Source organism: Podarcis gaigeae (genome assembly GCF_964106915.1).
Source record: "Podarcis gaigeae genome assembly, chromosome: 17".
In the NCBI taxonomy this organism is placed as follows: domain Eukaryota; kingdom Metazoa; phylum Chordata; class Lepidosauria; order Squamata; family Lacertidae; genus Podarcis; species Podarcis gaigeae.
This window is the reverse complement of record NC_139694.1, coordinates 30,106,389-30,134,173: the sequence shown is the minus strand read 5'-3', so window position 1 is coordinate 30,134,173 and position 27,785 is coordinate 30,106,389. Positions and strand designations below refer to the sequence as shown.

The following is a 27,785-nucleotide window of genomic DNA, read 5'->3' as shown; positions in this document are numbered from 1 at the left end:
AATATTTAATGCTGTATTGTTTTTAACACTCGATTGGGAGCCGCCCAGAGTGGCTGGGGTATAAATAATAAATTGTTGTTATTATTATTATTATTATCTTGGAACTCAAACACTGCAAACCTGGAAGTAAGTGTTCTGTTTTGTGAACCTTTTTTCGGATGCCGAACATGCTCCATTCTGAGTGCCACACTTCCGTTTTGAGTGTTATGCTGAGGTCTGTCTGTTTTTGCTATTTATTTTGCGTTTTTGTTTTTGCGGCTCCTTTTTTCTTTTGAGACTGTGTGGAACCCAGTTCAGCTACTGATTGATTGATTGTGTAACTGCAGTACATTGTTTATTGCTTCCGTTTTATGGATCAATGGTCTCGTTCGATAGTAAAATTCATGTTCAATTGCTGTTTTAGGGGTGATTTCCCAAAGTCTGGCACGGAATAATCCATTTTGCATTACTTTCTATGGGAAAGCACGCCTTGGTTTTGGAACGCTTTGGTTTTGGAACAGATTAAACTTGAGAAGCAAGCAAGGTACCACTGTAAAGGCACGTGGGGGAAAGGCCCTGACTTAAGAACAGCGGAGCCCTCGCCGGATTGCCCTGTCAGCTACTACCGGTTGTAAAGCCTGCGTTCCCTCAGGAACCTAGAGGGGGCGCGCGGAGGCGAGGCGCCAATTCCCGCCTTTCCCAGGTGTTTATGTGTGTGTGTGTGAATTCGTGCCCGCGCGCGCTCTTGCTGGTATCGGCAGACTGAGGGAGCCAGTCGGGGAGAAGCCCTCCTCCGTCTGAGGCGAGCGGCGTTCCTTGTGTGAGGGGAGCCGAAGAGGAGCTTCGCCGACGACGCTCTGCCCGCTGCCCGCCCTGCCGGAGCCGGCGTGGGTGGGTGGGTGAGTGGGAAGGATCCCCCACGCCCGCCCGCCCGCCCGCCCACCTCCTGCCTCGCCAATCCCGGAGAAGCCGCTGCTCTCTCCCGGCCCCCCACCCCGCCCGGACTCATCTGTTGCGCGGCGGCGAAGCGGCAGCACCTCCGCCTGGGGGAATCCTGAGGAGATCCTGAGGGGAGCGCCGGGCGAAGGCGCCTCGGGGTGGCCGGCGAGAGGACTTGAGGGAGAGAAAGAGAGAGACCTTCGCTGTCTTCGGGAAAATGCGGCTGCCTCGCCGAGCCTGCCTTTCCTTCTCACGCCCAGTAAGTTCTCCCCGGCTCGCTTGAGGACTGTACGGGTTGTTGTTGTTGTTGTTGGGTTTTTTTTTTGGGGGGGGCTGTTTGTATCTCTAGAACGGTTTTTATTATTCTTAGGGGGAAAAGATTCCTGCATTGCAGGGGGGGGGTTGGACTAGATGACCCTTGGCGGTCCCATTCCAACTCTTCTGTGGTGATTTATTCCTCATCGTAGATTATTGGGGGGGGGGGGGGAGGGCAGGCAACCACCACCTCGAAGCGGTTTTAAAACAATCCGGAATGAAACATTGCCAGAGGAAAGTCAAATGGGAAGTACTGTATAGGTTTTCCATCACTTAGCACCAGGGGTAACTTTTTCGTGCCCTGGCGTGAGAGGCGAAGGGTCTATTTCTCCCCAAGAAGGGGGTGTGAAAAAGGTGGTGCTGGTTAGGGTTAGGGAGACCCATAACTTGGAGGGGCAAACATGACTTCTCCCCCCCCCCCCATCCTCCCAATGCTGAGGTCCAGAGAAACTTAAAATCCTCACAAAATAAGAAGGCAGGTTGTGGGGTAGAGAGGGAGGCATTGTTATTACTCCCTTTGAAGGCTTGCAGAAGGGTCGCTTCACACGTTGCAGCAAAAAGACCCAGGCCTGTGTCTCCCCTTTCCGGGCTGCCTCGTTTCTGTCAAATTATTTCTGTGTTTGTGAACGGGTCCAAGCACACACCGGCGTCCGTACCTCAGCCAATTCTCTTGTGTGTTTATTTTCCAGACATAGGAGCGCCTTTTAAACACTATAGAATGGAACATAGAAGAGAGGGTCATCAGTTTTGCTAGGTGGCAAAGGGGAAAAAAAATTAATGACAGCACTTTTAATCCTGTTTATAGTGCTGCCAGCGAGAGAAGTTGTTCCCGTTTTTTTCAGATGTAGGATTGAGGTTGTAAGATAATGATGTGTACGGTCAAGAGCCGGTTCATGCATATATGTGTACATCGCTTGAAAATGTGTGAACTGTACTCAAGGCTGTTTCTTTTAAATCTCACGCAGAACCAAGATGTGTCTTGGTATTTCACTAGTAACTTGTCAGTTGCTGTTTTTTTTTTTTAAAAAAACAACAGCTATCTATAACTTTGCAGTTCTATCCTGTCAATAAAAAAATAGATTTGTTTCTCAAATCTACTTGCTAGATATGAGCATGGCAGTAGCACTAAAGGGAGAACATTACCCTATTGTACAGATGAGTAGCCTTGGTGACCAATGATGCTCCTTTTGATTTTACCCACATCATCATTGGATGAATTTGAATAGATTGGTTCGGTACTATTAATTATGCAGAAGAAATACAGTCCTGTTCTGTAGAATTTCAACTTTTGCTTGACATTTTTTTCTGTCTAGAAATTGATGAGAAATGAGGGGGAAATACTCAAAGTATGGTACAAAAGCATTAATCTGAATTGGTTTATGAGGCAATACGTTCATCAGAGAAGGAAGAGTGGAAACATGCAGTGATATCTGGAAAGAATTTTGGAGAAGTGAGGACCAACAGAAAAATACTATGCTGTATTGAGTTAACATGAAATTTAATCATAATTATTGCAATCAGATGTTGATTTTTAAAAAAACTGATCCGATTGAAACCTTGTTTTGTAGCATAAATCAGAGTATGAGGTTCAGAGCCCCGTGAAATTCACATTTCTTCCTTAGCCCTTTCTACACGAAGCTGGCGATTCATTTGTTTAAACCTGGGCCTGTTCTAATCACATAATGCAAGACTTGGGAGGGGGAGGTGCTTTTAAGTGCAGGTGGCTATATAAGTGAGGGGTTCTGAACTCCCCTTCCCTCCTGCAGTTTATGTTCCTACTCCCTTCCACAGTTGGTCTCTGATACCAAAAATGATCCTGGCAGTGCCTAGAGGCAGGGGCGAACTTCAGTCTTTCAAATTTCAGTGGCACGCCAATATTTGGCATCCCTTTCTATTCTACACGTGCACTACATCATAATTGCTAAACCCTTTAGCATCCCCTTCGGCTCAGTGCCCAATACGGCGGAACTATCCTAAATCTGTCTCTGCTGGAAGAACTGCAGGGAGGTAAGCCATGGGCAAAGGGGGCACTCAGCTGCCCCTTACAACCTTAAAACTGGGCCCTACATTTTTATTTACAATCGCTTTAAAAATAGTTCTGCTACTATCACCTGCAGTTTGAGACTGCTTTTCAAGGTTAAACAGAAAGACTTGCAAATTTTCAAAGGTTCCTCCAAAGAATCTTGTTCTTCTTGTGAACTTTGAGATTACAGTAAAAAAAAATCTTTTTCAGTTCTGAAAAATCAAAGTTGATAAGAGCCAGTTAAACATGCAACAGATCTTAAGTAGAATATTGCAGCATTCAGCCCTTTAGGCTTGTTCTTTTTCAGTTTGCATATAAAGCCAAGTGCTACAGAAGTCTGCAAGCACAGAGAAGGAGTCAGGGAAAAGAAGAAAGTGAGAGGTTGGTTATATGGCAAAGAACTGTGGTGAGAGGAGCAACAGACAGACTTATATGGTAAACCTAGTGACTGAAGGAATTCATCTGTGCATTGTGTTCACTTTTGTAAGCTCTGAGATGGTCTGGCTAAATTACAGGCACCATGAATCGAAAAAGAAGTAGCTGGCACGCCATAAAATAGGATAAATCTGGACAAGATGAATTTCAGAACTATGGAATACACTACTGGGCAATTTTGATTTTTACAAGCACTGCCTCCACTAGCATCTCCTTGATCGATTCCCAGCACATCTGGCAACCAAAATATATTTAAATGAGACAGTGAAAAAATGCTCAGTATTTAAAAATGGCCACTCCAGAATAAACATCTTACACCAGACAGGAATATTAAAGGAAGAGAAAGTAAGAAAGTACAGAGAGTGCTTATCATACACACCACAAAGTAAGATGTGTGTGGCACCCCAGGAAGCCTCTTGGGCTCCCTAGGGTGTAGATAATTTCAGAAGCTCTTTCCTCATCCAAGAATTCCTTCCCCATGGAGGGAACATGCCCAGCACATCTGAAGGCTCAAATGTATACTAAAACTACATCAGAGACACATTTACTCCAGGGAAGTTAGCAAACTGCAGAACAAAGAGAGACTATGAGCCCAGTCCACAGAAGGATTGGCATAGCAGAAAGCAGTGGGATGTGGAGTGGGATGACTCTGTGGTGGTGGAGCAAGGTTTTCGTTAGGGGACCTTTTACCTTTTACTATAATCATTATTTAATACTGAGGATTCCATCCTCAGGGGGTGATCCTCGATTGTGTCCACATATCAGAAAATTGGACACTGTCCTGGATCCCATTTAGGAGGTGTATCAGATATAGGGCAACATCACCAAAATATATGTAAACTTCACTTGTAGTGAAGTGGGGCTTGGGGATTTATGCGATTTAAGAACTTGTGGCTTAACTACTGGGCTGCACCAAAGTCCATTTACCAGAATTTTGAAGAAGGGATTTAGGTCAGTTTAGGCCTCTAGGAATGAGGATTTTTGTCAGCAGAGTGTTGATGATGATTGAATGTGGGCAGTTGAAGCCCCTCCAGAAATGCAAGGGTCTGCTTCTCTAGGTTCCCCCCACCAAAAATGGACTAGACTTTAACTGATCTTGAAACAGAACCTTACATTTTGCAACTCTGGAATAGTTGCAGAGTGAGCAAACTTCCCTTGCTGATGACAACCACTTGCAGAATGAAAGTAGAAGGTTGCAGAAGAGGCTGGGCATTGTACTACTCATCTGATGAATTCAATAGATCCTGGGTGAACTTCTTGTATTTCATCCTATTCCGTTAGAATCCCTGCTCTCCAAACAAAAAACTTGTATTGCTTGTGAAGTCAGGCCAGCCCTGACAGAGAGTTAAGACAGGCTTCTTTGGAAGAAAGCAGCACCTGCAATGACTTGCGGAAAGCTCTTGGTACGTCTGACTTATTCCCCAGAATTAGAATAGGGCTTCAGGCCCAGAGAATATTTTTCTGACTGTAAGAAAATAGGTTCAGGGTGCATTCATTAACAGTGGTGGGGATAAATATTGTTTAGATGTAAAGTATTATTTTCATTGCAGGAGTTCTTTTTCTGTGCTTCTTATTTATTCAAAGCAAATATAATCTTGACACCAGCCCAAACTTGCTTATAAGAAAAAGTTGTGATTCATTAGAGCTTGCCATTTGTCAAAGAACACAATCTAACTGGAAATACTTCTGCACCAACTCTACTGAAACTATTCAGAACTATGCTGTGCTCATGTGTAGCTCCTGTTCATTTTAAAGGGGCTTGCATTGGAAAGCTTCATGCTGAATTGGGACAATAATTTTTAGGAAAGCATTTGCTCAGTATTGGCTCTACTGTGTGCCACCACTCTGAAATCCTGCTTATCTCCCATGACTCAGTCACTAAAGGACCAAACTTGTGCTGATGCTGCTATTTGAGAATGGGAGCTTGATTTCAATTCCAAAATGCACTTATACCACGACATGTACAAAAGAAGATTAAGTGGTGCCACACAAAAACAATTATCTTATACTATAAAGACAACAACAGAAAAGAACCACATGTGATAAAACTAGCACATAGACATAAAAACATATCCATCTCTCTTCTTCCCACCCACCAGCAGTAGCACTCTGGTGAAATCAACACTAATATTTTATTTCATGGAGGTTTTCTGTGGGTGGGTGGAGGATGACTCTAGTTAGATAAAACATATCCTAGCCTGCTTTTTATTTGCTACTTCAGATTTTCATTTGTTTTAAAAATATGGTTATATTCTTTGTTCTGCTGAGTTTAGGGAGGTACGGAGAAGCCTCAATACATTATGATATTCATTTGCACTTTCATCTGGTATTTTCCACTCCGCTGCAGTTGGCTTAATTTGCACAAGTCCATGTTTTGTTTCATCATTTGCTGTTGCAGAAATATATGTCTACTTAATGAATAGTTATAACAGACAGCTTGTCTCAGCCATCAACAGATATTTGGATTAACTTCCTGGCATGTTCCCTTTCAGAGTTCATAAAGTGGCTAATAGCCCATCATAAATCTAACTATGGCTGCAACCTAACTATGTCTACTCAGAATTAAGTCCTATTGCATTTAGTGGGGTTTACTCCTAGATAAGTGAGGTTGGGATTGCAGCTACTCTTGCTACTTTGGTTTCACAGTTCAGTATATACTTGTAATCCTATCTCATTTTCCTGACTTAGATATCAGAGAGGGACAGTTTAATTATAGGTCAAGAAATCTTTGGAGTGGGGAGGAAAGGAACTGCAAATTCAATATTTTTGTAAGCCAATCTCTGGTTGGGGTTTTTAAAAATTAAACAATGTGTAAATTTTATGAAAGGCATAAATACATAAATAAATAAATTTTGCTTTTGAAACCAGGTTTTAGGGTGGTAAAAAATGGGTGCTCGAAGCCAGATGGTTCTTCCCACTTTGATAAAAAGCTAGAAATTTAAGATAAAGCAGAAATAAAATCCACAGGTTAAAGAAGGGTTCATTATTGACTCTCTGCAGCAGCAAATAGAACGAAACCTCAACAGCAGGGTAGAAGATCAATCTATCCCAGTCTTGGATGAGCTGGCTAAAATCTAATAACTAAGAGGCACTAACTTTTGCCCTGTGAAAAAAATGGAGCAGTTGAACACAAAATTCAATTAAGATATTCCAGTGAATCAAGGCAGATGCCTGGAGTGTATAAGACCCCCTTGAATAAGCAAAGCATGCAATTCCCACATAGCTTCAGAGGGGCAAAACCCGAATAGCCTGTAAGATAACACAAGTTTCAAAGCAGTATTCATAAATTAAAGAGTGAAGTGGCTAGCTGAGCAGAAGTTGTGATACAGCCCATTTAACACAACTGTTGTTAGTTATCCCACTATCTCACAGCTCCTAAGTGGCAAGTGGTTCCTTAGTCCAAAAAAAGGCCCCGGTGCCTGAGAAAAGGCCTAAATCTTTGAAAATCCAAAGTTAGGTTCCTTATACATAGGATCACTGTAAGGATCCTAGGTACACAACTTTTTTGAAGGCAACTGTGCTAGCCTCTGCCAACTGAGCCTTTGTGGAGAATAGGTAATTACATCCAGAACAAAAAAGCAAGGGGGAACAAACAAAAAGGAAATCTCATTGCAGGGAAAAAGAAAGCTGTTTCAAAATGGGAGCCTTTTTATCAGCTCCTAATAAACTTTATAAGGGTCACCAGTGTATGAACCACTGTGGCTGGGTGAGCCCTATTCATAAATGCTAATTGCTGGCATACCAAACAAAGCTGGTAAAAGGCACTCTAAGCTGTTGAAGCCACCTGGACCTCAGGCAACAAAGATTAATTCAGGAGCACACTCAAGCGACATGTCTGGTCCTTCAGGGAGAGTGAAACCCTGTCCAGAACAGGTAGTTGACCTGTCTCAAACCTGGAAACCATATACCCACAAGGCTAGTTTTGCTTCACTTTGTTGTTGTTTAGTTGTTTAGTCATGTCCGACTCTTTGTGACCCTATGGACCAGAGCACGCCAGGCACTCCTGTCTTCCACTGCCTCCCGCAGCTTGGTCAAACTCATGTTCATAGCTTTGAGAACACTGTCCAACCATCTCGTCCTCTGTCATCCCCTTCTCCTTGTGCCCTCCATCTTTCCCAACATCAGGGTCTTTTCCAGGGAGCCTTCTCTTCTCATGAGGTGGCCAAAGTATTGGAGCCTCAGCTTCAGGATCTGTCCTTCAAGTGAGCACTGCTTCAGTTTATTTGCCCTCAATAGCAAGTCTTGGCCATGTAGGTACAGTAGTAGAACTGAGCTGAAAGAATTAAAAACTGCATATGGAAAAGAGACTTAAACACATAGCAGGGGGAAATTACTTGTATGTGTTATCATGTGAAGTTTAGTGGCATTGGGTTACTTTCCAACAAATTAGTTGGTTTAGAATAAGAGTGATAAATCTCTTTGGACCTGAGAGTGTATATTTAATAAGAGATGAGTATCTTTTGAAAGTTTGTCATTTTAGCATATTTTAACAGGTTTCAAATGCTGGTTAGAATGATTTAATGATTTATGTATTATGCAGTTACCATCTGCAAAGCTGAAAAAATGCATATAATATTTGAAAGGAAATGTCACAATTTGTCATTAAAATTTTGGCACCGAAAAGTTTGACCAACTGTTAAAATAGATCATTTTCACTAATGATAAAATCAAATACACTAAATTCCTTTTGCATGTGTGCGTGCACACACACAACACTTTTAGTCAAAAAATACTTTTTTCCAGACTGATTCTTTCACAGAGTTAAAATATAACCGCTTCTGAAAACTTCCAAATTATTATTATTAATAATAAACCCCACTTGTTTATTTACTCAATAAGAACTCCCCACTCCACCCTGTTGTATGAATTCTGTTTACTGCAGCTGAGGAACTTGCTTGCAATTTAGTGCTTGATTTAATGAGGTCTGCCAGGATTTACAAAGCCATTGTATTTTGCAATACTGTATGTGCAAACTATCATTTTGTACAATGCAATCACTGTCTTTTAGATTTTGTTACTTTATAAGTGCTTCTATAATAAAGCCCTTTAGTGAAGCTGAGGCCTTGCTTTTCTGCCATTATCTAAAGCACAATTAAAATGGAGATGTCATATGACTAGTGACAGCTAGTGGGGCTGCTAGGAGGTCACAGGGGTGTGACCAAGTTGTTCTGGTTTTCTCCCTATCCTTTTCCCTTGCAAAGATACTGTAGACACTTAAACATTGCAGTTTTACAAACTGTTACGTTGTTGGCATCTGTCTATCTTGGGACACAGTGAAGGAGTGCACCTTTGTGGGTGAGGTCAAGCTGTTGGAAGGTTGCAGCACCTACTGTGGCTGTAGAGACCACTATGGGAGAGACAAGTTTTGTTATGGCAGGGGCAGATGAAGGCATCTGTTTGTGCTGCTGTAGATGCACTCTGGTGTTTCTTCTCTCTGAGCTCCTCCCAGCAGTCATTCCTCCTCTGGTCACTGCTACGAATACATGACTTGACTGCCTGTTTCCAGGCACTGTGGTCTTCTGCAAGGGATTCCCACATGGCAGGGTTGATGAAGGTTGCCCACCTTCATGTCACATTTGCAGACATCTTTATGGCACAGAGTTGGTCTGCCAATTGGCCTGGTGCCAGAAGCCAGCTCCCTGTAGAGCATGTTAGCACCTTACTAAACTGAAAGGTGACACATGGTCCCATTGGGTTGCCATGCTTATCCACCTAGCAGCCACATTCTGCACAAGAGGCAGCCTCCAGACTGCCTAAGGGGGTGGCTTCACATAGAGCACACTGAAGTAGCCTAAGCGAGAAGTCACTAGAGTGTGGACAGCTGAGGCCAGCCTATACTGGTCCAGGAACAACCAAAACTGGGAAACAGCCTAAGCTGGCATAAGCACTCCTGACCACAGAAGCCACTTGAGACTCCAGTGACTAACTGGAATCCAGGAGTACTATGATCCTGTTCGTTCAGAGGAAGTGCAGCTGCTTCCAATGTAGGTTGTACATATAATTCTCAGACATGGGAACCACCCACAGGACCAGGATTCAGCCTCATTTTATTGGTCCCCTTCCAGTGCTTCACTGCTTCCAGGCAGTGGTCCAACACCTTCCAAGCCTCTCCTGATTCAGATTGAATGGAGAGAGAAAGAGCTACATGTCATCAGCATGTTGATGGTGCCATGTTCCAACTCCACAGATGACAGAGAACAGTTTCATATAGCTGTTGAATAGCATAGGAGAGAAAATGGACCCTTGTGGGAGCCCACAGCTCAAAAGGCACAGAACCAAGCAACAATCTCCTAGTACTATTTTCTGGTGATGACCCTGCAGGTAGGAGTGGAACCAATGTGATACAGTGCCTCCAATTCCCACCCCTCTGAGTCATTCCTGAGTCAAGACTCAAAGGGAATTTTCCTCTCATGCCTAGAACATTTTGGTGTCATGCTACATGTGTGTATAAGTTAGGGTCTAATAAAGAAATGCAAGCTACATTGGGCTCAGATCATGTTTCCAGGGTTCTTTTAGCAAGAAGAGATATTTATCCCAGTCATTGACGGGAAGCTACAAAATGCAGATGTTTGAGTTAACAAGATTTGTGAGTTAACAACACCTGCCCACACTTACTTAATTGGCTTGTTACTTTGCAAATATTCTGATTGTCATACAACATTAAATATTGTATAACATTTTCACCAATATGGTGTCTTTTGAGTCTTCTTACACGGTGTAGGGGGCAAGAATAAATCCCTTTACATGGCTGTATGACAGAAATGGATTCAGGTTGTAGCTCCAGTGCAGGGGGATGAATGATCTTGGCGGCTTGCCTTTAAGGACCCTTACACCAAACTCAGACTGCTTCCTTGGTAATGAACATGGTGTATTCAGTTGTGTTCTATAAAGGTCATTGCAGGCTCATGCCTCTCTTTACTGATATGAACTTGCCACCCTTTTAGTGGCAATAATTGTGGGGGCATGTCATTCACAGGGTCTTCCTCATAGACTTATTTCCTTATCTGAAATAGTCTGCATTAGTCCCAAACTACAGTCCTTCCTAATGCAATGCAAGTGTTTGTTCTTATACAGTATCATCAGTGTGCGTGGCGTTTTGAATATTGAAAGAAGGGAGATAACAAAGGGAATCGATGGATGAAAGGAAGAGATCAGTATAATAGTGTATGAGGATGTGCAATGTAGTCTAAAGGGTTCAACAAAAAAAGTTGGGGTATCGTGGAAAACTATGCTTTAATTGTGATTAGTACTGGGTATTCTGAAAGCTGTAAGAAAATGCTTAGTGGTAAGCAAGAAATGTGATGAAAGAGGCTGCAGAAGGAACTCACAGTAAAAAGCTATAGTATTTCCTTGCATTAACATTACCACGGATTCACCTTACTGCACAGTCTCTCAGCCTTTCAACAGATGTTCTGCAAGATATCATGGCCACTTAAGAGTCCCAAATTGTTTTGTTTAAAATGGCCAATAATGTTTTTGAAAATGTGTAAGATTGATCATTCAAAAACAAGAGCAATAGTAACCTTTTCATTTAAAACGTTGCACAGTTCAGATATCCCTGCTGCACACACACCTGTTTTTCATTCTAAACAAGAAAAATTATTATTGTGGAGTTTGGTTTGAATTTAGGCCCATTTTTCTATTGTATTAGTCTTTCAACTTCATTCTGTGGTTTCTGGCCTCATTTAAAAAATGACACCTGAGGGAACAAAGGAGAGCAAAATCATAACAAGCTTCCTTTGCTTTTGAGATGCAAGCAAAATGTTTCAGAATTATTTTATTTTCAGTCTTTATTTTTAGGAGGTAAAAATATTGCCCTGAGACTACACAGAATTTGAGGAAAGAAAGGTTACTGTGGTAATGGCCAGGTGCTTTCCTTTTAACAAGGCCAACTTTAAAGGATATAAATTTAGAGCAACAGCATCAGTACCAGTCAGTAGATATTTCAGTACATTAATGAAATGATTTCAAGTGCCTCCCAACAGAATCCTAAACTACAATATGGAGCAACCTTGCAATGCTTGAGGGCCTAAACGCAAACCTTATGTTGCAGTCCCAAGAAATATTGACTACACGGTGTAAGACTTGGGCTTTTGTTTGGTTCTGAATTTTTCTTTGCAAGAAAAATGTTTGTATTTTCAGGCAAAGGCCACCTGAGTTAACTCTGCATAATACTTATCAAATACTGTTCTTGGTTAAGCTCTCTGGCTGTCTTTGGTCTATTATGTAATTCAATTAAATCATATTAATTCATCTATTGTTTTTCAATAATATTAAGATAATACAAAATGCTTTGATCTAAGTATTTATGTAGTTTTTCGTCTTCCTGTTGCTAAACATGAACACAGCCATTTCTGTGAAATTCCATTGCTATAATAATGGTGTACTCGCTATATTGTGCTCCAGGAATGTTCAACTGATGTGCGTTCTCTTTTCTATTGCAGAAAGACATGGTTAGGCTGGTGTGAACTATGGCCCAGTTCTATTATAGAAGAAGCGTCAGTGCCCCTTACCGAGATCGAATCCCGCTACGCATTGTACGAGCTGAGTCTGAACTCTCACCTCCTGAGAAAGCCTATTTGAATGCTGTGGAAAAAGGAGATTATGCCAGTGTGAAGCAAGCCCTGGAAGAAGCAGAGATATATTTCAAGATCAATATTAATTGCATTGACCCCCTTGGAAGAACGGCTCTTCTTATTGCAATAGAAAATGAGAACCTGGAGCTCATAGAGCTACTTTTGAACTTTAACGTCTATGTTGGGGATGCTTTGCTACATGCCATCAGGAAAGAGGTAGTTGGAGCTGTTGAGCTGCTGCTAAACCACAAGAGGCCCAGTGGGGAGAAACAGGTATTTTCCAATGGAAGCTTTTTGTCTGTTGATAATTGCTGCTCTAAGTCTCTGTATGTGTGGAGAGGGGGTGATCCTTTTCAGGATCATGGTTGGTGTAGAAAGACTTAAACCTCCTCCCATGCTGCAGGAAATTAATGGAGACTGTGCCTCGAATGTATTTAAAAAACCGAAAAACCAAACCCAATTACCTCATGTGGATGCATCAAATGGTTACGCCTTTGAAAGGTTTGTATTCCTAAACTGTTCCCAAAAGGCCAGTTGTCAGTGGCGTAGCGTGGGTTGTCAGCACCTGGGGCAAGGCAAGTAATTTGCACCCCCTAACCCATGGATTTGCGCCCCCTAACCCTAACCCCCAGATGTTGCGCCCGGTGCGCCCGCCCCCCTGCACCCCCCACGCTACGCCACTGCCAGTTGTAAAGATCCTAACCCTTAGTGGGAGACAGCTGTGCAGTAACTGAAAAGCACCTGGAGGGATGCATCTGATCCCTGACTTAAGGTTCCTATGTGATAACCAGACACACATAACTGACATACTTGTCTAATTAATGCATGAAAGGTTTTAGACCAAAGAGTAAGCTGTCCTGCCAGGCTCAGCTCACCTTTGGAGGAACTAGGTCATCAAGCCTACTGTTTGCTCCCAGCCTACCTAAGAAGAAGACGTTTTGAGCAGGTTGCTACAGCTGAGACCACATGGCTCTTACAAGCCATTACTGTGTTCCAATACCAACAATTAGGAACCTACACCACTGTAGCTAAGCCAAATTTTACTGCCTGTGCAACTCTTTCTGAATGCTGTATGGAAAAACACATGAATCTGACCTTTGGAGAGTTTGTAAGTAAATCATTTTTAACTTACCAATCGTGTGGCCTTTTTCTATGTTAAGGCAAGAATTTTGGAACTCCCAAGGACATATTTTAAAGGTCTATTTCCATGATTTGCTTCGCTGCATATTTTGTGTTTTTAAATCTTTTTGGGTTCTCTCACCAAAGTGTACTTGCCCCAAACTTGGATCTTGCCAACCAGAAAGTCTCCTTTCTATATACAGTGGTACCTTGGTTTACGAACTTAATCGGTTCCGGAAGTCCATTCTTAAACCAAAACCATTCTTAAACTGAGGCACACTTTCCCTAATGAGGCCTCCCGCCGCTGGTGTCCTTTTACCATTCGGCTTCCATTCTTAGACTAAGGTAAAGTTCCCAAACTGGGACACTACTTCTGGTTTTGTGGAGTTCGTAAACCAAATAGTTCGTAAACAGGGCTGTTCTTAAACTGAGGTACCACTGTACCTATATTTTCCCTTGCCACCAGCAGTTCCCAAGCCCCGCTTTAGAGTATCCAGTATCCAACATTTGTCCAGGTCCCCTTGTGCCTCTCTGTTCCTGCTTCTGATGAGAATAGTTTGGATGTCAGAGCCCTTGGGTAAGAGTCAGCCAATGAGGCAGGAGGAGAGAAGTGGCTTAATATGCAGAAGTGGACAGTCTGCTGTGCCACAGTGTGTGTATCCAGAATGGCAGTAATATCATAGGAGAAGAGTGGAGGATTATAGTAAAGTGCTATGCAAAGCTGATAGGTGCTCTACTCCCTGAAATGTTGAGAAAGGTGTGGTGAAGGCAGATTGGTAAATGAGATTACTGCAAAAAGTAGCTCTGAGGTTGCAGCAAATGCTGCTCTGTGTCAATCAGAAACACTGGGAAGAGTCCTAGCAAATAGAAAATCTGAGCATGTATAGAAGGCAAGACAGATAATATAAGACCTGCACCCCTGAATGATGTGCTAGAACATTTTTGTGTAGAGATTAGAAATAGATGTAAGTTTCTGGTCTTTTCTTGTCTGCTTTAATTTTCATACATTATCAGGGCACTGTTAAAATATTGAAATGAACAGCATATTGAAATGTCTGGGGGCATTTCACAATGCATAAGGTATCATTTAATTACACTATCTTGTTCTCATTGTGGATTCAGTAGTGAAAGAGAAGTAAAACGTATAATTCATTTCTTCAATAGCATAATGAGAGCTCATTGTTGTATTGTGAAAGCATTCAATGTATCATCCCTGTTTTTGCACTGCTGCAATGCTATGCAGTCTGAATGGAAGGGAATAATCAATTCCCCTTTGGAATTCTCCCCCCCCCCTTTATTATCTTTCCATTTTTGGAAGAGAGAACAGGAGAAATCTCTGTATCCTCTTCTAAATATTATTCATACTGAATACTACATTGCTTGTTTTGTATCCTCATATATTCTTCTGTGACTCAAAATTCCAGTAATAATTCGACATAAGTAAATCCTCTCCCTAAGAAAGAACCCAGAATGAACCTTACCAAAGCTGCAAAATTCCTGAATCACGTTGTTGTTGTTGTTGTTGTTTTTACTGTCTTTTACTTTTTACTTTGCTCTGGAGTTATGACTAGGGCTCTGTATATGCCACAATTCCACAGGAGTGCAGGAAGAGCTCAGAACATGACATTGAACATATAATTTCTTTATGAAATCTCAGAAGCCAGGAGGAAGGACCAATATGAATAATAATTCCAATAGATGGAAGAGGGGCTTGAATTATGTAAAAACAGCAAACATTGCAGAATACATTATGCATAAGAGAAAATATACAAATATATTAATTTGCTTATTTAATACATAATATAAAATCCAACTTTCCTTGGGGCACAGTTTGGATTGCAGAAAGTTAATTTTTTTTGGAAAAATACTGAGTTACATACTTCTCGGTGCACAGAAACGGCAGATAATTAAACTTAGTACAAAGCACATAGCACAACTCAGCCACAGTTAAGCACATTTAAATCCTTCCAGTTGGTGCATTTATGTGTGTTTACATGTCTTCCATTGACATCAGACTGACATATAAATGCTTGTATTTGTCTGGATTATGCCCATTTTTTTTAGTAGGATGGAAACAAACAAGAAACCTCTCTCATATGAAATGCATTCTCAACTCCACAATCCTTATAAAGGATGGGCCACTCTATATATTTTCATCCCTGAAAATTAATACAGCTCCAAGGTTTGAACCAATCTTAATCGTGCCTGAATATGGCGTGTTTTGGATGCATAAGTCCTACTTGTGTGAATGTGTGAGTGAAAAGGGGGAAGCGTTTGTGCCTATGGTCTGTGAGAGGTGTGTGTGTACAAAATGAATATGAATATGTTTGCTGTGTGTGTGGTCTGTGTGGGAGATATGCACTTGGGCAGAGAGAAAGGGAGAGATGTATGAGTGAAGTATATATATATATGACTGAGTGAGGCATGGATACGTCTGTGGTCTGTATGTGAGTAGTGAGTGTGCATGAGAGGGTCTGAGGCTCCTTGTGGCATGGATCCTGGAGCAGCTGCTGTAGTTACACCATTATAATCCAGCTCTGATTTAGTCTCACACTCAAAGTCATGCAGTTTCTCTTTGCGTAGAGAAGGCTCCCTATTTCAGGCATTATGCTGAATGCAATGATGGGAGCAGGAAAAGCAGTATGAGTTTGAGCATGGAGCTAAGCACATGACCCTGAATGCCCCCTGAACACACTTTCATTCCACCTGAGAATAACATGACTCCTACACACCTAATTCATGTCAGCAACTCCCCTCACAGGATATGTGTGTCATCCTCCAAACTTCGTTGGTCAATGTTTAATAGATACTTGCATCAAGGGACCATCTCAGTTGGTTTTCTATATGGGCAAATAATGCTTTGTTCGGAGTTTGATTCTATAATGTCTCTGGTATGTTGCTAGATAATTAAAGAAGCATGCTGAAATTGTAACAAATGCCGCTCTAGAAAAATTAGAATTGCTTTATAGCAAGTGCACATAGAAATGGACTCAGGAACAAACATCCAAGACCAAAATAAGTTAAAATACTTCCCTTCACAAGCAAGAATAACTCAGAGTTCCAGCACAAAGAATGACATGCAAATAGTAGCAATATATCAAATCACAGCATATAAACAACACAGAACAAGGCTTTGCAGAACTGAGACACTTGATCTTTATAACAGCTTACCTATCTTAGTGCAAACATGTTTTGAGTTACGCAGAGAGCTAAAATGTGTTCAAATGTGATATATATATTGCACAGTTTAATGTGTACAAGAATGTCTTATTTATTACACATATCCTTATTTATGTTCAGAGTTGATTGCTGGCTAGCACAATTAAATGAGAGAAGGAAGCTATGTAAATCAAAGCCAAAAAAAGGATACCAGGCTACATCAAAATACTGCAGTAAATCCCAACTATGAAGTGAGCTACATATTTCCATATATCACATATACTTTTAAGTGTTGGGTTTGGGCTGTCTGGCACTCCTGAACCCAGTGTTAAGCTTCTCTCTTCCCAATCAAGCAACAAAGCCTAGAAGTCCTACTTGCTGCTGTCACTTGCAAATTTCAGCCTTGTTTGTCCCATCCTTATTAATGGTGGCTGAGGGAAAAACAACCACTTTGTTCTCCATATGCTCAGTTGTCCTTTGTTGTGTGGTTCCCAAGTGCAAACCCCATACAAGGGATTTTGACAGGTGGGCAGCTCCACCTATCTGTCAACTTTGACCTGCAAGGCTGATACTGATAAGGATCAGGCCCTTCAAGCCAAAAAGGTTGCCCACTGAATTAGGCTCGGAACATGAACAAGTAAATAAAGTGTTGAAGAGGTTCGCTCACTTTTCAGTGACTATTTGGTTCTAGATACATTATGGATATATATAGGTAAACAAAACAAAACAAAACCTTGCACTCCATAGAGAGCTGAGCTGAATGTTAGTGAGTTTCAATTTCTGCCAAAACAAAGACACCATCCCAAAAAATATTTGGAGTAGAATAGCCACGTTTTTTCCATTCACTTTTGATGGAGCATCTGCTTAACAGCTCCAAAATAGATACAAAATTTATTCAGATGTAGATAAACTATTGTACTGTTTTCTTGGCCCATCACATTGCTCTAATCATTTCCTTCTCGGTGACTTATAGCTCCCTTCTAGAAATCAACTTCTGCACTTCAACACTCCCATTTGAGCGTAGTGCTGATAATGCCAAGGTCATGGGTTTGATCCGCATATGGACCACCTACATATTCCTGCATTACAGGGGGTTAGACTAGATGACCCTTAGGGTCCCTTACAACTCTATAATTCTATGATTCTATTCCTGTTTTTAAATAGCATTGCCTTTATAGCCATTGTAATCTACTATCTCATAAGTTGCAATGTGGGGAGCAGAAAATTATGAATAGGAGTGCAGTGGAAGGGGGACAGAATAATTAACTCTCTTTTAGCACTACGGTTTCTCCCTTGCTGCTGCTGCTGCTGCTGTTGCTGTGGTACCATTTTACTCATTGGCTGCTTCATTCACTTTCCTATATTTCTCACACGAAGGACCACTACCAATCAGGGATTAAATAAAAGAGGGTAATCCCACAATGTATAAATACACACTGCATTACTGTTTTGTATTTTATTATTGAAAACTTTTAACCATTTAAAAAAAAGATTTTTGTCCACCACACAGGCATTCTGCTGGGTCACCTTGCCCCAAATTCCTTGCTCTGAAGGACTCCTGGCCCTTTCTCAGTGAGACAGAGGGAGAAGAGGGAGCTTGGGGCCAAGGTACAGCCAGCACAAATGCCACATTAGCCACAGCAAAGCACTAAACATTCCAGGGTGTGTGTGAATAAACAGGGTGATGGCATCAATGCTACCTGTCTCAGGCAGACATTCAATGTTTTGTACCAGCTCTGCCCTGCAGCTTTGCTCTGATAGACTCCACAGACTTTGTAGACATGAATTATACTTCCTTCAAAATGGGCAAAAGCAGCCCCCTTTCTTGTTCTAATAATAGCTACTATAGCTACTTTATTCCCCTGGGTGGGTGCAAGATGGAGAGAGAACAAACAAAACTCAGAAGCATTTGCAGTGATTAAGGTGCTGCACTACTTTGCAGTGGTCTGTACTCCCATGGACTGTTCCATCTTTGGCCGTGCTGCTGCAATGGATCAACTGTTCTGTTTTCCAGTCACTTACTTCTACCGAGTGTTATTTCTATGGAGAATTTCAAAGGCACTCATCTTTCATGGAAACACTGTCCAAACCTTCCCAGATTGCTCAAGCCCAGATTTATTATTTATATTTAGTGCACATGATCCTGGATTTCATGACCCTGAACCTGAACAACAGCCAGAACCCTGGCACAAAGGAGGAGGAAGGAGCTAGCTCAAGAAGACAGTCATGCAAGCAGTGAAGATGCTGAACTCAGCATCAGGCCCTGACACAGAACCTGAGCTGAAGTTCTGTGGCAGGCTTTGGGAAGCAGGTGTAAGACTCTGACAGGGTCCTAGAGCCCTCTTGCTTCCTTCTCAAAGCTCAGTAAGCTCTTGCCCAGCTTTGGGAAAGGAAGCAGGAGGACTCCAAGACCTTTACTGGGAACCAGTGGCGCTGCCCTAAAACCACCTCTGTCTTACATCAGCTGTAAAGAAGCTGAAAAAGCTGACATGATTAGCCTCTTAGCTCATTATTAATGTTCATGGAAGAAGCCACAAAGAGAGAGGTAGAAGGAATGGCTCTTTTATAGTCTGCATCTCTGGTTGTTTTTACTTTCCGGACTGTTTTATTGTCGAACAAAATGAACAAGTTATAAGGTGCTAAAAGATCTAGCTATCAATTAGTGTTCGTATTTTCAGCGAACAATCTAACTTAGTATTGATTTTACTATAGTTTAAATGCCATCTAGTGTTTAAATGAGGCATTTCATTTTTGAAAAGATCTTTGTACAATTTAAATCCAAGTCACTAAAGCCAATCTTTATAATGTTTTTTCAACTATTTCAATTACAACCTATTTTACAGTTTATGATTCGGATTTTGCCCTTGTAGCATTAATTAACTTTTTTTAGCCAATAAGCCACTATTTATGATAAGTACTTTGCCATATGACCTGGTTTTATTATTTTGGATCTCTGTGAAGTTTTTAGTATGACAGAGCCCAGTTTTTTCTGCAGCAGCATTAGAAGTTCAATTCTGAAGGCCCTGGGTGGATTTCCATCTAGTTTGTTATCACAACACAGATGACTCCTGCATCTATTCTGTTAAATTATCACTTCATATGTTGTCCAAGCTGCAACACCACATTAACACCTGCAATATTGTAACACTTTGCTACACAAAACTGCCACTAGCAATGACTTGTTAGCCCTCTTTGATAGGTGAGAGTACAGCAATTTGGGCAATGCCCAAGTGGTTCAAAATTTTAATCCCATCTTGGCCACACTTCATTGTGTTAAAATGTGTAGCTTGCCCCCACATGTCTGCCAGCCAAGATCCATTTAGGCAGAAATAGCAGGGCGTCAACCTGGGGTCTTTTGCATTCAGAGTTTATGCTCAGTCATTGAGTTATAGACTCTTAGAATTGCACCGTGCCATTAAAATTAGTGACTCATGTCCTGCAGGCATGGTTGGAGTCAGTTCTGGATTGACACAGAAGAAAAGATTCAAACAAGCTGGTTCAGAATATTGTATTCAGATGCCTATATTTTCTCCAGTTGTCCATTACTTTACTGAAGTATTCCCAACTAGCCTTCTTTATTACTTTACTTTTAAATTTACCTCTCTTTCCCCCCGCCACTAAGGCCCTCCAAGCAGCTCACAATAAATATCTACATAATGTTACACACTACCCCAATCTCTGAGTGGTGCAAGATTCCAGGGGTCCAGGGTCTTTGTTTCCTTTGGAGACTTTGTGGTGTCCTTTTGATATATGGCGCATATATATATATATATATATATATATATATATATATATATATATATATAAAATATATATAGTTAGTTAGTTTATACATATATACAACCTGAGACTATGATGTGGGTTGGGAGGGGGCTTCCAGCATTGCACTTTAAGAGGGTCCTGTGTCTCCCATTGCTGCAGCCTTGGATTCAAACTGTCAGTTCATATTGTGTTCTGACTGTCCCCCCCTCAGGTTGCTGCATTTAACAGACTGCAACCACTTCCCCCCCAGGTCACATAATCACCCCTGCAATCCTGAACTCAGCTCTGCTAACTATTACTCCATGGAACGAGGGGCTCTATCCCCTTGCTGTCTGGCACAGCCTATATCTTCTTAATGGCTCTTCACCTTCCCTTTGTTCTTCCTGATGGTTCTTCTCCCAGGTGATTTCCTGAATGGGAAAGCTAGTTTGGCCTATATTTTTCCTAAATCCAGCATCTGGCAGCCCATTTCAATACTCCAAGCATTGTTTGAACTCCCAACAGCAATTAGACCCAGCAGCTATTAGACACAGGCATTTCTGGGAGTCAAAGCACCCACAAACCCATCACAATAACAACAAAAACCCAGTAAAATACAAATCCATTCAGCAGGAAGATAATGTTACATCCATTTGTAAAATCCCTGCAAAATCCCTTGACCTACTGTTCTTATTTTTGAAGATGGGTCAACAACATTAAATAGAAAATTAGCAACTTTGGAGCCAGTCCTCATTACAAATTAAACAGATTCCTTATTCAAGGGCAACATAACAATGGATTCTATAGTGGTGAAAAGCACAGCTATGATGAAGATTATCCACTAGTTGGCCTCCTGATGAATATGTATTATTTTTGGAATTCTATTATCTTCTCTTTGTTATGCTTTTCGCACATTCTGCTGGAAACTGGAGTTGTGATAATGTAAGAAATTAGCTACTTTGCATGTCAAATATTGCCCAGCTGATCACACATTATTTTTCCCTTGACAGAATCCGTTGCATGTGGCAAAAACAGCAAACTTAGGGCATATACCAACATGTCTGCAGTAGCAGGATTTTTTTATTTTTTTTATTTTTAAAGAGAAAATGAGGGGTGTGTATATTCACATGTAAAAGAGGAGATGAGTGCTTGCCAGGAATCTGAAAAAGCTGTAGAATATGCTAGACTGCTGTTGAAAGTCATGCCCAATTACCTGGAACAGGGGTTGCCAACTTTTTCTGGGCAAAAGGGCACATTAGGAATTTTGACAACAACAAGAAGAATCTTTATTACAGCCATAGGACAGCAAATTTTGTCAAAATGTTGTAAGTCACCAAGTGGCTGTCAGAGGCATGGCATAACACAAAATGGCTGTCATGGGAATGTGATGCAACATAAAATTAGAGTACACTTACTCCTGCTGCTTCACTAACCTACAGACAGCCTAATGTTTCCTGTTGAAATTTAGCTGTGTTCTGCTGGTCCTGATTGGGGAGATCACACAATATGGATTTCACACACAAACCCATGAGCGCGTGCACACATAGATGCTGTTGCTGTCTGATAACAACAAGCATCATTCCCTAGTTCAGGGGTCTGCAACCTGCGGCTCCGGAGCCGCATGTGGCTCTTTTACACCTTTGCTGCGGCTCCGGGGCAGATACTAGCGAAGGGAGGAGGCGCATTGTGCGCCCCGACACTCCCCACTGTGGCGGGCGCTGTACTGGCTGTGACGTCGCATATGGGCGGTGTGTGTGTTAGTTTTGCGGCTCCCAGGTTTTTTTTTCTTCGGAAACGGGTCCAAGTGGCTCTTTTTGTCTTAAAGGTTGCAGACCCCTGCCCTAGTTCCAGGAAATGTACATGAAATGGGTGCTCCTCCCAGCAGTAGATTTAGAACAGTTCAGGCAATTCCCTCTCACAGGGCACCAAGCTGAGGGAGCACAAAACAACAATAGCAATATTGCCTATATTTACATGGGGACCTACTGAGAAGATCCATAAAAAAGCAACTCTACCAAAGGAATTATTGCGGAAATAAGAAATATTTGGGTGTGAGTGCACAAGATTTTGTCCTTGCTCAGGACCCCATATTACCAAAGTCTGCCCCTGACATCACATGCACATGACAAGGCCCCCAATGTCGGTTGGAACTCTGTGCCTCTGATGTACAACATCCATCAACTGAACTTAACCTTCTCTAACTGAACAAGCTAACAAACAGCCTTGCTTTTAAGATTCTATTAATCTTACAGATACAGTAACATAGATCATGCTGCACGTGAGCAAAGGGGTTGCAGAACAGGAGAGAGAAGGCATAGAAACAGGGATGATCTATGTAGAAGGAAGAGTTGAGAAAAGCTAGTAGAGGGGGGAGAAGGGAAAGGGGTGAAAATGGGGGTGCAAAGAAGGTTGGAAAAAGGGAGTAGTAGACACAAGAATGGGGGTTGAGATGAAATCAGGGGCATGAAAGGGTCTGCAGAATAGGAGGGGATGGTGACTTCATAATTGGGCAGAAGGTGAAAAGGTTGGTTAGTATTCATTGCAGTGTGCAAGAAGAGGAAGATGCAGGAGGTCACTATGAAGGTGGCTTGTGTACAAGGAGGTGGGGGTGTTGCACAAAAGGTGAGGAAGGAGGAGGGATGGGTTGGTGGGGCAATAAAATAGACATGGCTTCACAAATGGGCTTAAGAAGGTGAAAAGCAAGCATGACTGTTGCATGGGGTGAGAGGGGCAAGCCCTAGGGGTTTAATGTGATGGGGAACGGCAAGAGGCTTGGCAAGTGGAGTTGACAGGGGTGCAACCCCTAGCATTAAATAATAATTTGTCCATCCTCATCAAACCTGACTTCTGAACTGTCAGGTTTATGAATTAAACCTAAACCCTTTCTGTATTCGTTAGATATCTGCCAACCTTCTGCAAATTTATCTTGCCTTAGCCTTTTTTTAAAGTCATGTCCAAAAACTTAATAATAATTTAAAAAGCAGGTGGAGGACAGTAGTAGCTACTAGCCAGAGAATCTAAATGAATCAATATGCTCAGAAACAGTATACCTCTGGTGCTACTTTTGAGGATGATTACCAGAGGAAAATACTTTGAAAAAAATAGAAATGAAAAAATTTAAGATTATTATTATTATTGTATAGGCACAGTAAACACAGAGAATTTTCTTCCAAAAGAGCCCTACATTTGCTAATCAATTAAAGGCTGATTTGCACAATACAGTGGTACCCCTGGTTACAGACTCCGCTAACCCAGAAATAGTACCTCGGGTTAAGAACTTTGCTTCAGGATGAGAACAGAAATTGTGTGGCGCTGGCGCGGTGACACAGTGGCAGTGGGAGGCCTCATTAGCTAAAGTGGTACCTCAGGTTAAGAACAGTTTCAGGTTAAGAACAGACCTCCAGAACAAATTAAGTTCTTAACCCGGGGTACCACTGTATATTTTTGGCTACATGAATCAGCTGCAGTATATAGTTGAAACTAAATAAATGCAGATGTAGACTGGGCAATTATGCATATGGTCAGAAATGATTGCTTTAATCTTAATGGCATTTTTCCTAACCACCGTGAGAAATTGCTGCTGAGCATGTTACCTGATGCACACATAATACAGAGGCCCACACTGGCTCCCTCCATAATTGGGATTACCCTCAAGTCAGCTTCCACAACCATCTTGGAAATTGCTAGAAAAATTGCAGACAGCTGCAGACACCTTGGGGGTGAAAGACTAAAGTCTTATATGTGTGCTTCTGCAGGAATAATGGCATGAGGGAGAACTGGGACAACATTTTGAAGCTCCACCTCCCTCCACCATGTCATGTTCTTGTTTTCAGCCCTTCATGTGCTTGAGGGCAGAATTGTGAAATGGGCATCCTCCTATATTCTTAGAGGTTCCCTCCACAGTTTAGAACCCCTACTTTAGAGGTTTGCCCTCCAACTCACGGAGGGCTATAAACAGGGCAAAAGGGATGCACCAGAGGGACTGAGGCATAACTCTGTGCCCCTGATCTCCCTTATCATGAATAACAAACAGGGTTTATTTGCTGCTGCACTCTGTATTTCAATTCAGCCTTCCTTTTTAGAAGAATGTGACTGCAAATATTGTAAGCAAAACAAGAACACTTCATTCTGACAGACCTATCTGAGAATGCTCTCTGGAATGTCAATAGCGTTCCCCCTTCACACTAAGACAGATAGGTCTTTATTTATGATGTTATGCCAGGGAAACAATCATAATTGAGGAGACTGTGAGTCACATCCAGATATACAGACCCATTTAAATTCGGCAGATGTATGAACATGGACACATAAATAATGACAATGTATTTGCCTTCTTTCGCTATGCTCCTCCTACAAGACTTTGGGAACAGTCTATATGCTATATACTGCATCACAATCTCCTGGGCAAATCATGACTCTACATTTCTACAGCACCTCTTCTCTAGAAATTTGACCTCTTGAAGCTTGAATTATTTAAATGTCTACTATGCACAGAATTAAAGCACATGGTTCAGAACTTGTATTTCCATTGCTTGTGAGATTAATCTGCTGCAAGTGACAAAGGCAGAGATGTCAAACTGTTTAGCAACCTTACACAGACAGGGAGAAGGGAAACTGTTTTCAGTCTTCATTCTGTGCTCAAATATATCTTTAGCTGCCTGTAGCTGCTTTCCTGAAATTTCCAAGATAATGAGAGCTCCAGGGTCTATGTCAATTTTGCGAGGCGGGTGGACTTGCAAGAATTGCTAAAACTAACGAGTTTCTCTATATGGGGGGGGGGGGGAACATGCATAAACCTGAAGCCAATCAGATTAGTACTCTAGTTCTCAGTGTAGTCAGTTGCCTGCTAGAATTACTTCCTAAGATACGGTATCTATGCAAACAATTCAACAAACTGAGCACCTCAAACTCATTTAGGGCTAAACTGTGCCTGTGGTTCTTGTCTACTTCAAGTAAAGGTTTGAGAACCTAGCTATCACTTTGTGACTAAAGATGGATTGTCAAAGGGGATAATTTTTTTCCTTTTCCCATAGCACTAGTTCATCATGCAGATGTATGTTAGAAATACTGATGGACCACTCTGGTTCTTGCTGTCGGCTAGTTTTTCTGCTGCCCTGTTTAGTGTGGTGTGAGTCACTTCTTTGAATAAATTGGATTGGTTGTACTAACCAGATTGCTTGTCCCAATGTTGCCTTTGCTTGATTCATGTGGGTCCATTTTGTTCTCTGCTGTCATAATCTCCTTGATGATCTGCATATCCTGAAAGCAGAACTCACACAATACCTTTGATTTATTAGAACCAACCAAACACCACAGTGAGGGAAACTAATTTGCACAAAACCACCCTCAGGCTAAATGTGAAACAAAAATACTGAGTGATCTTTGGTCAGCAGCACCATCTCAGCCTAAATCTAGCACACAAGGATATTGTTAAGATAAAAGAGAGTAAGACCTGTATGCTGCTGTAAGCTCCTAGGAGAATGTACACATTAAATATATGCTAAAAATTAACTTTATTAACTAAAAAATAAGTATATTAACTCAATACTAAAGATGGAAGTGGGAGTGGGGGCTGAGAGCTAGTGTCTTTTCCAAGGCTGCTGCTGCTATTGTTGTTATTGTTGTTGTTGTTGTTTATTATATACTGCCCTTCATCATAAGATCTCATGGCAGTTCACTAGTGAGTTTATAATTCTGGAATCCCCAATATGGTGACTATAGTGACCCTTTCATTTTTTTAAATCTGGAATTTATTCAGTTTTGCCTTTGGGTGGTACCTAGGGCTTTTTAGGAGAGGTGGATGACATTTGCTACTATTTTGTGGTGTGCCTGCAACAGTTCCTTAGATTTCTAAATGTGCCCATAGAAAAAAGTTTGGAGACTTTTCTTCTACTACTACATCACCTGACGTTTCAACCCAGGACTTTCTTGCTTACATCCATGGCAACCACTGTATACCAACTCACATTGCAATGTGCTGACCAGTCTGTAATTTAATACGTTATTATGACCAGAAGGGAGAAAGGAATATTTTATGTTCATACTGGTTGAAATAACAATACACAGAAATGGAGCAAGATAAAGAAGAAAATAATTAGGAATACAATTGACAATGGCATTTACAGTAGTTTATCAAGGTTTATATACTGCTTATATTGGTTTGCTGTGCAAATACTGAGTGATTCAATCCCTTGTCAGTATTATGATTTGCAAAGTTACAGCAGGCATAATACACTAGAAGTCTATATTTTTACAATCCTAAGGTCTTAAATTTTCAACTAAGGCATCACACAAATATCAGATGGTGAGTTCTAAACTTGTAAACCCACATGGAATGTTTTGGTTCCCAACTTAGAATGTTATTCCAAACTAGTCTCAGGGTTCATTTCTGCTCCTATATTGAGTCTAAAACATTAATTGACGCTTAACCTTACAAATGGAAACATCTGTCGTAAGAGGCAAAAGCAAGAGGGAGAAGAATCCCATCATAATCTGTTGCCAAGCAAACATGTTACAACCTGACTAGAAGTATTGCAGCCCGATACTTCAAATCTGTGAAGCAGTGTGCTGAACTCTGTGGTACCCAGCCTTGTGCATCCCTCCACAGCTTGTTTTTTCTCTCCCAGTTTCTCTTCCCACTCATGTTTCTGCATCCTCCCCCTTTCATTCTTTCGTTTTTAGGCTTCTGCCTCTTCTACTCCTCCTCTTTACTTAAGAATTTTCTGCCTGCCCTGCCCTTCTCTAGAATTAGAGCAGCTGAGCCAATGACAACCCAAGGCCTTTCTGGCTCCCCAACCCCTCCAATATGTAGGCTTCACTGTCACCCCTACCGCTTATGCCACTATCACAAAACCCCGAGAATAGTGTTTCTCAAACAATGGGCTATGGTCCACTACTGGGCCTCAGCATTGTTCCAAGTGGTCCTTGTATTGGAGTCTATATATTTTTGTTTATTTATTTTGTGCTTTTATCCTGTAATTTTATGTTGTGAACTGCCTTGAGATCTTTGGATAAAGGGCAGTACAGTGGAACCTCGGGATGCGAATGGGATCCGTTCCGGAGCCCCGTTCACATCCTGAACAGAACGTAAGACGCAACTGTGCGTCTGCATGTGCATGGGTTGCGTTTTGCCGCTTCTGCGCATGTGCGTGATGTCATTTTGACCATCTGCGCATGCACGTGTGGCGAAACCCGGAAGTAACACACTCTGTTACTTCCGGGTCGCCACGGAGCGCAACCTGAAAATACTTATCCTGAAGCGTATTTATCCCGAGGTATGACTGTACTGTATATAAATTAACAACAACTTACTCTAGTAGTTACGTTAAAACATAGAGTGCAACTCTATCCATTCAAGTAAGTGTGGCATGCTGGGTTCAGATGCTACTTTGCTCTGTACTTTCTTCCACCACTAGGGGGAGGGTGTTCTTTTCCCTATAGCTTTACATTTAGGTTGAACACATTGGTTCTTTTTACCATGATTTCTGAAAATGCCACAA

General features: G+C 41.6%; 1 protein-coding gene across 2 annotated transcripts in view; it reads left to right on the top strand.

The window, feature by feature from the left end:
* Window positions 1-689: 689 nt before the first annotated feature.
* Window positions 690-27,785, top strand: part of TRPC4 (transient receptor potential cation channel subfamily C member 4) — a 59,475-nt gene continuing 32,379 nt past the window's right edge. Inside the window, exons 1-2 of one of the 2 annotated variants that reach the window (XM_083718633.1) lie at window positions 690-1,177; window positions 12,136-12,540. In XM_083718633.1, coding sequence (XP_083574759.1) covers window positions 12,163-12,540 — 378 coding nt within the window. In that variant the 5' untranslated portion in view covers window positions 690-1,177; window positions 12,136-12,162. The remainder of the gene's footprint in view (window positions 1,178-12,135; window positions 12,541-27,785) is intronic. The other variant, XM_083718634.1, reaches the window with a different exon arrangement.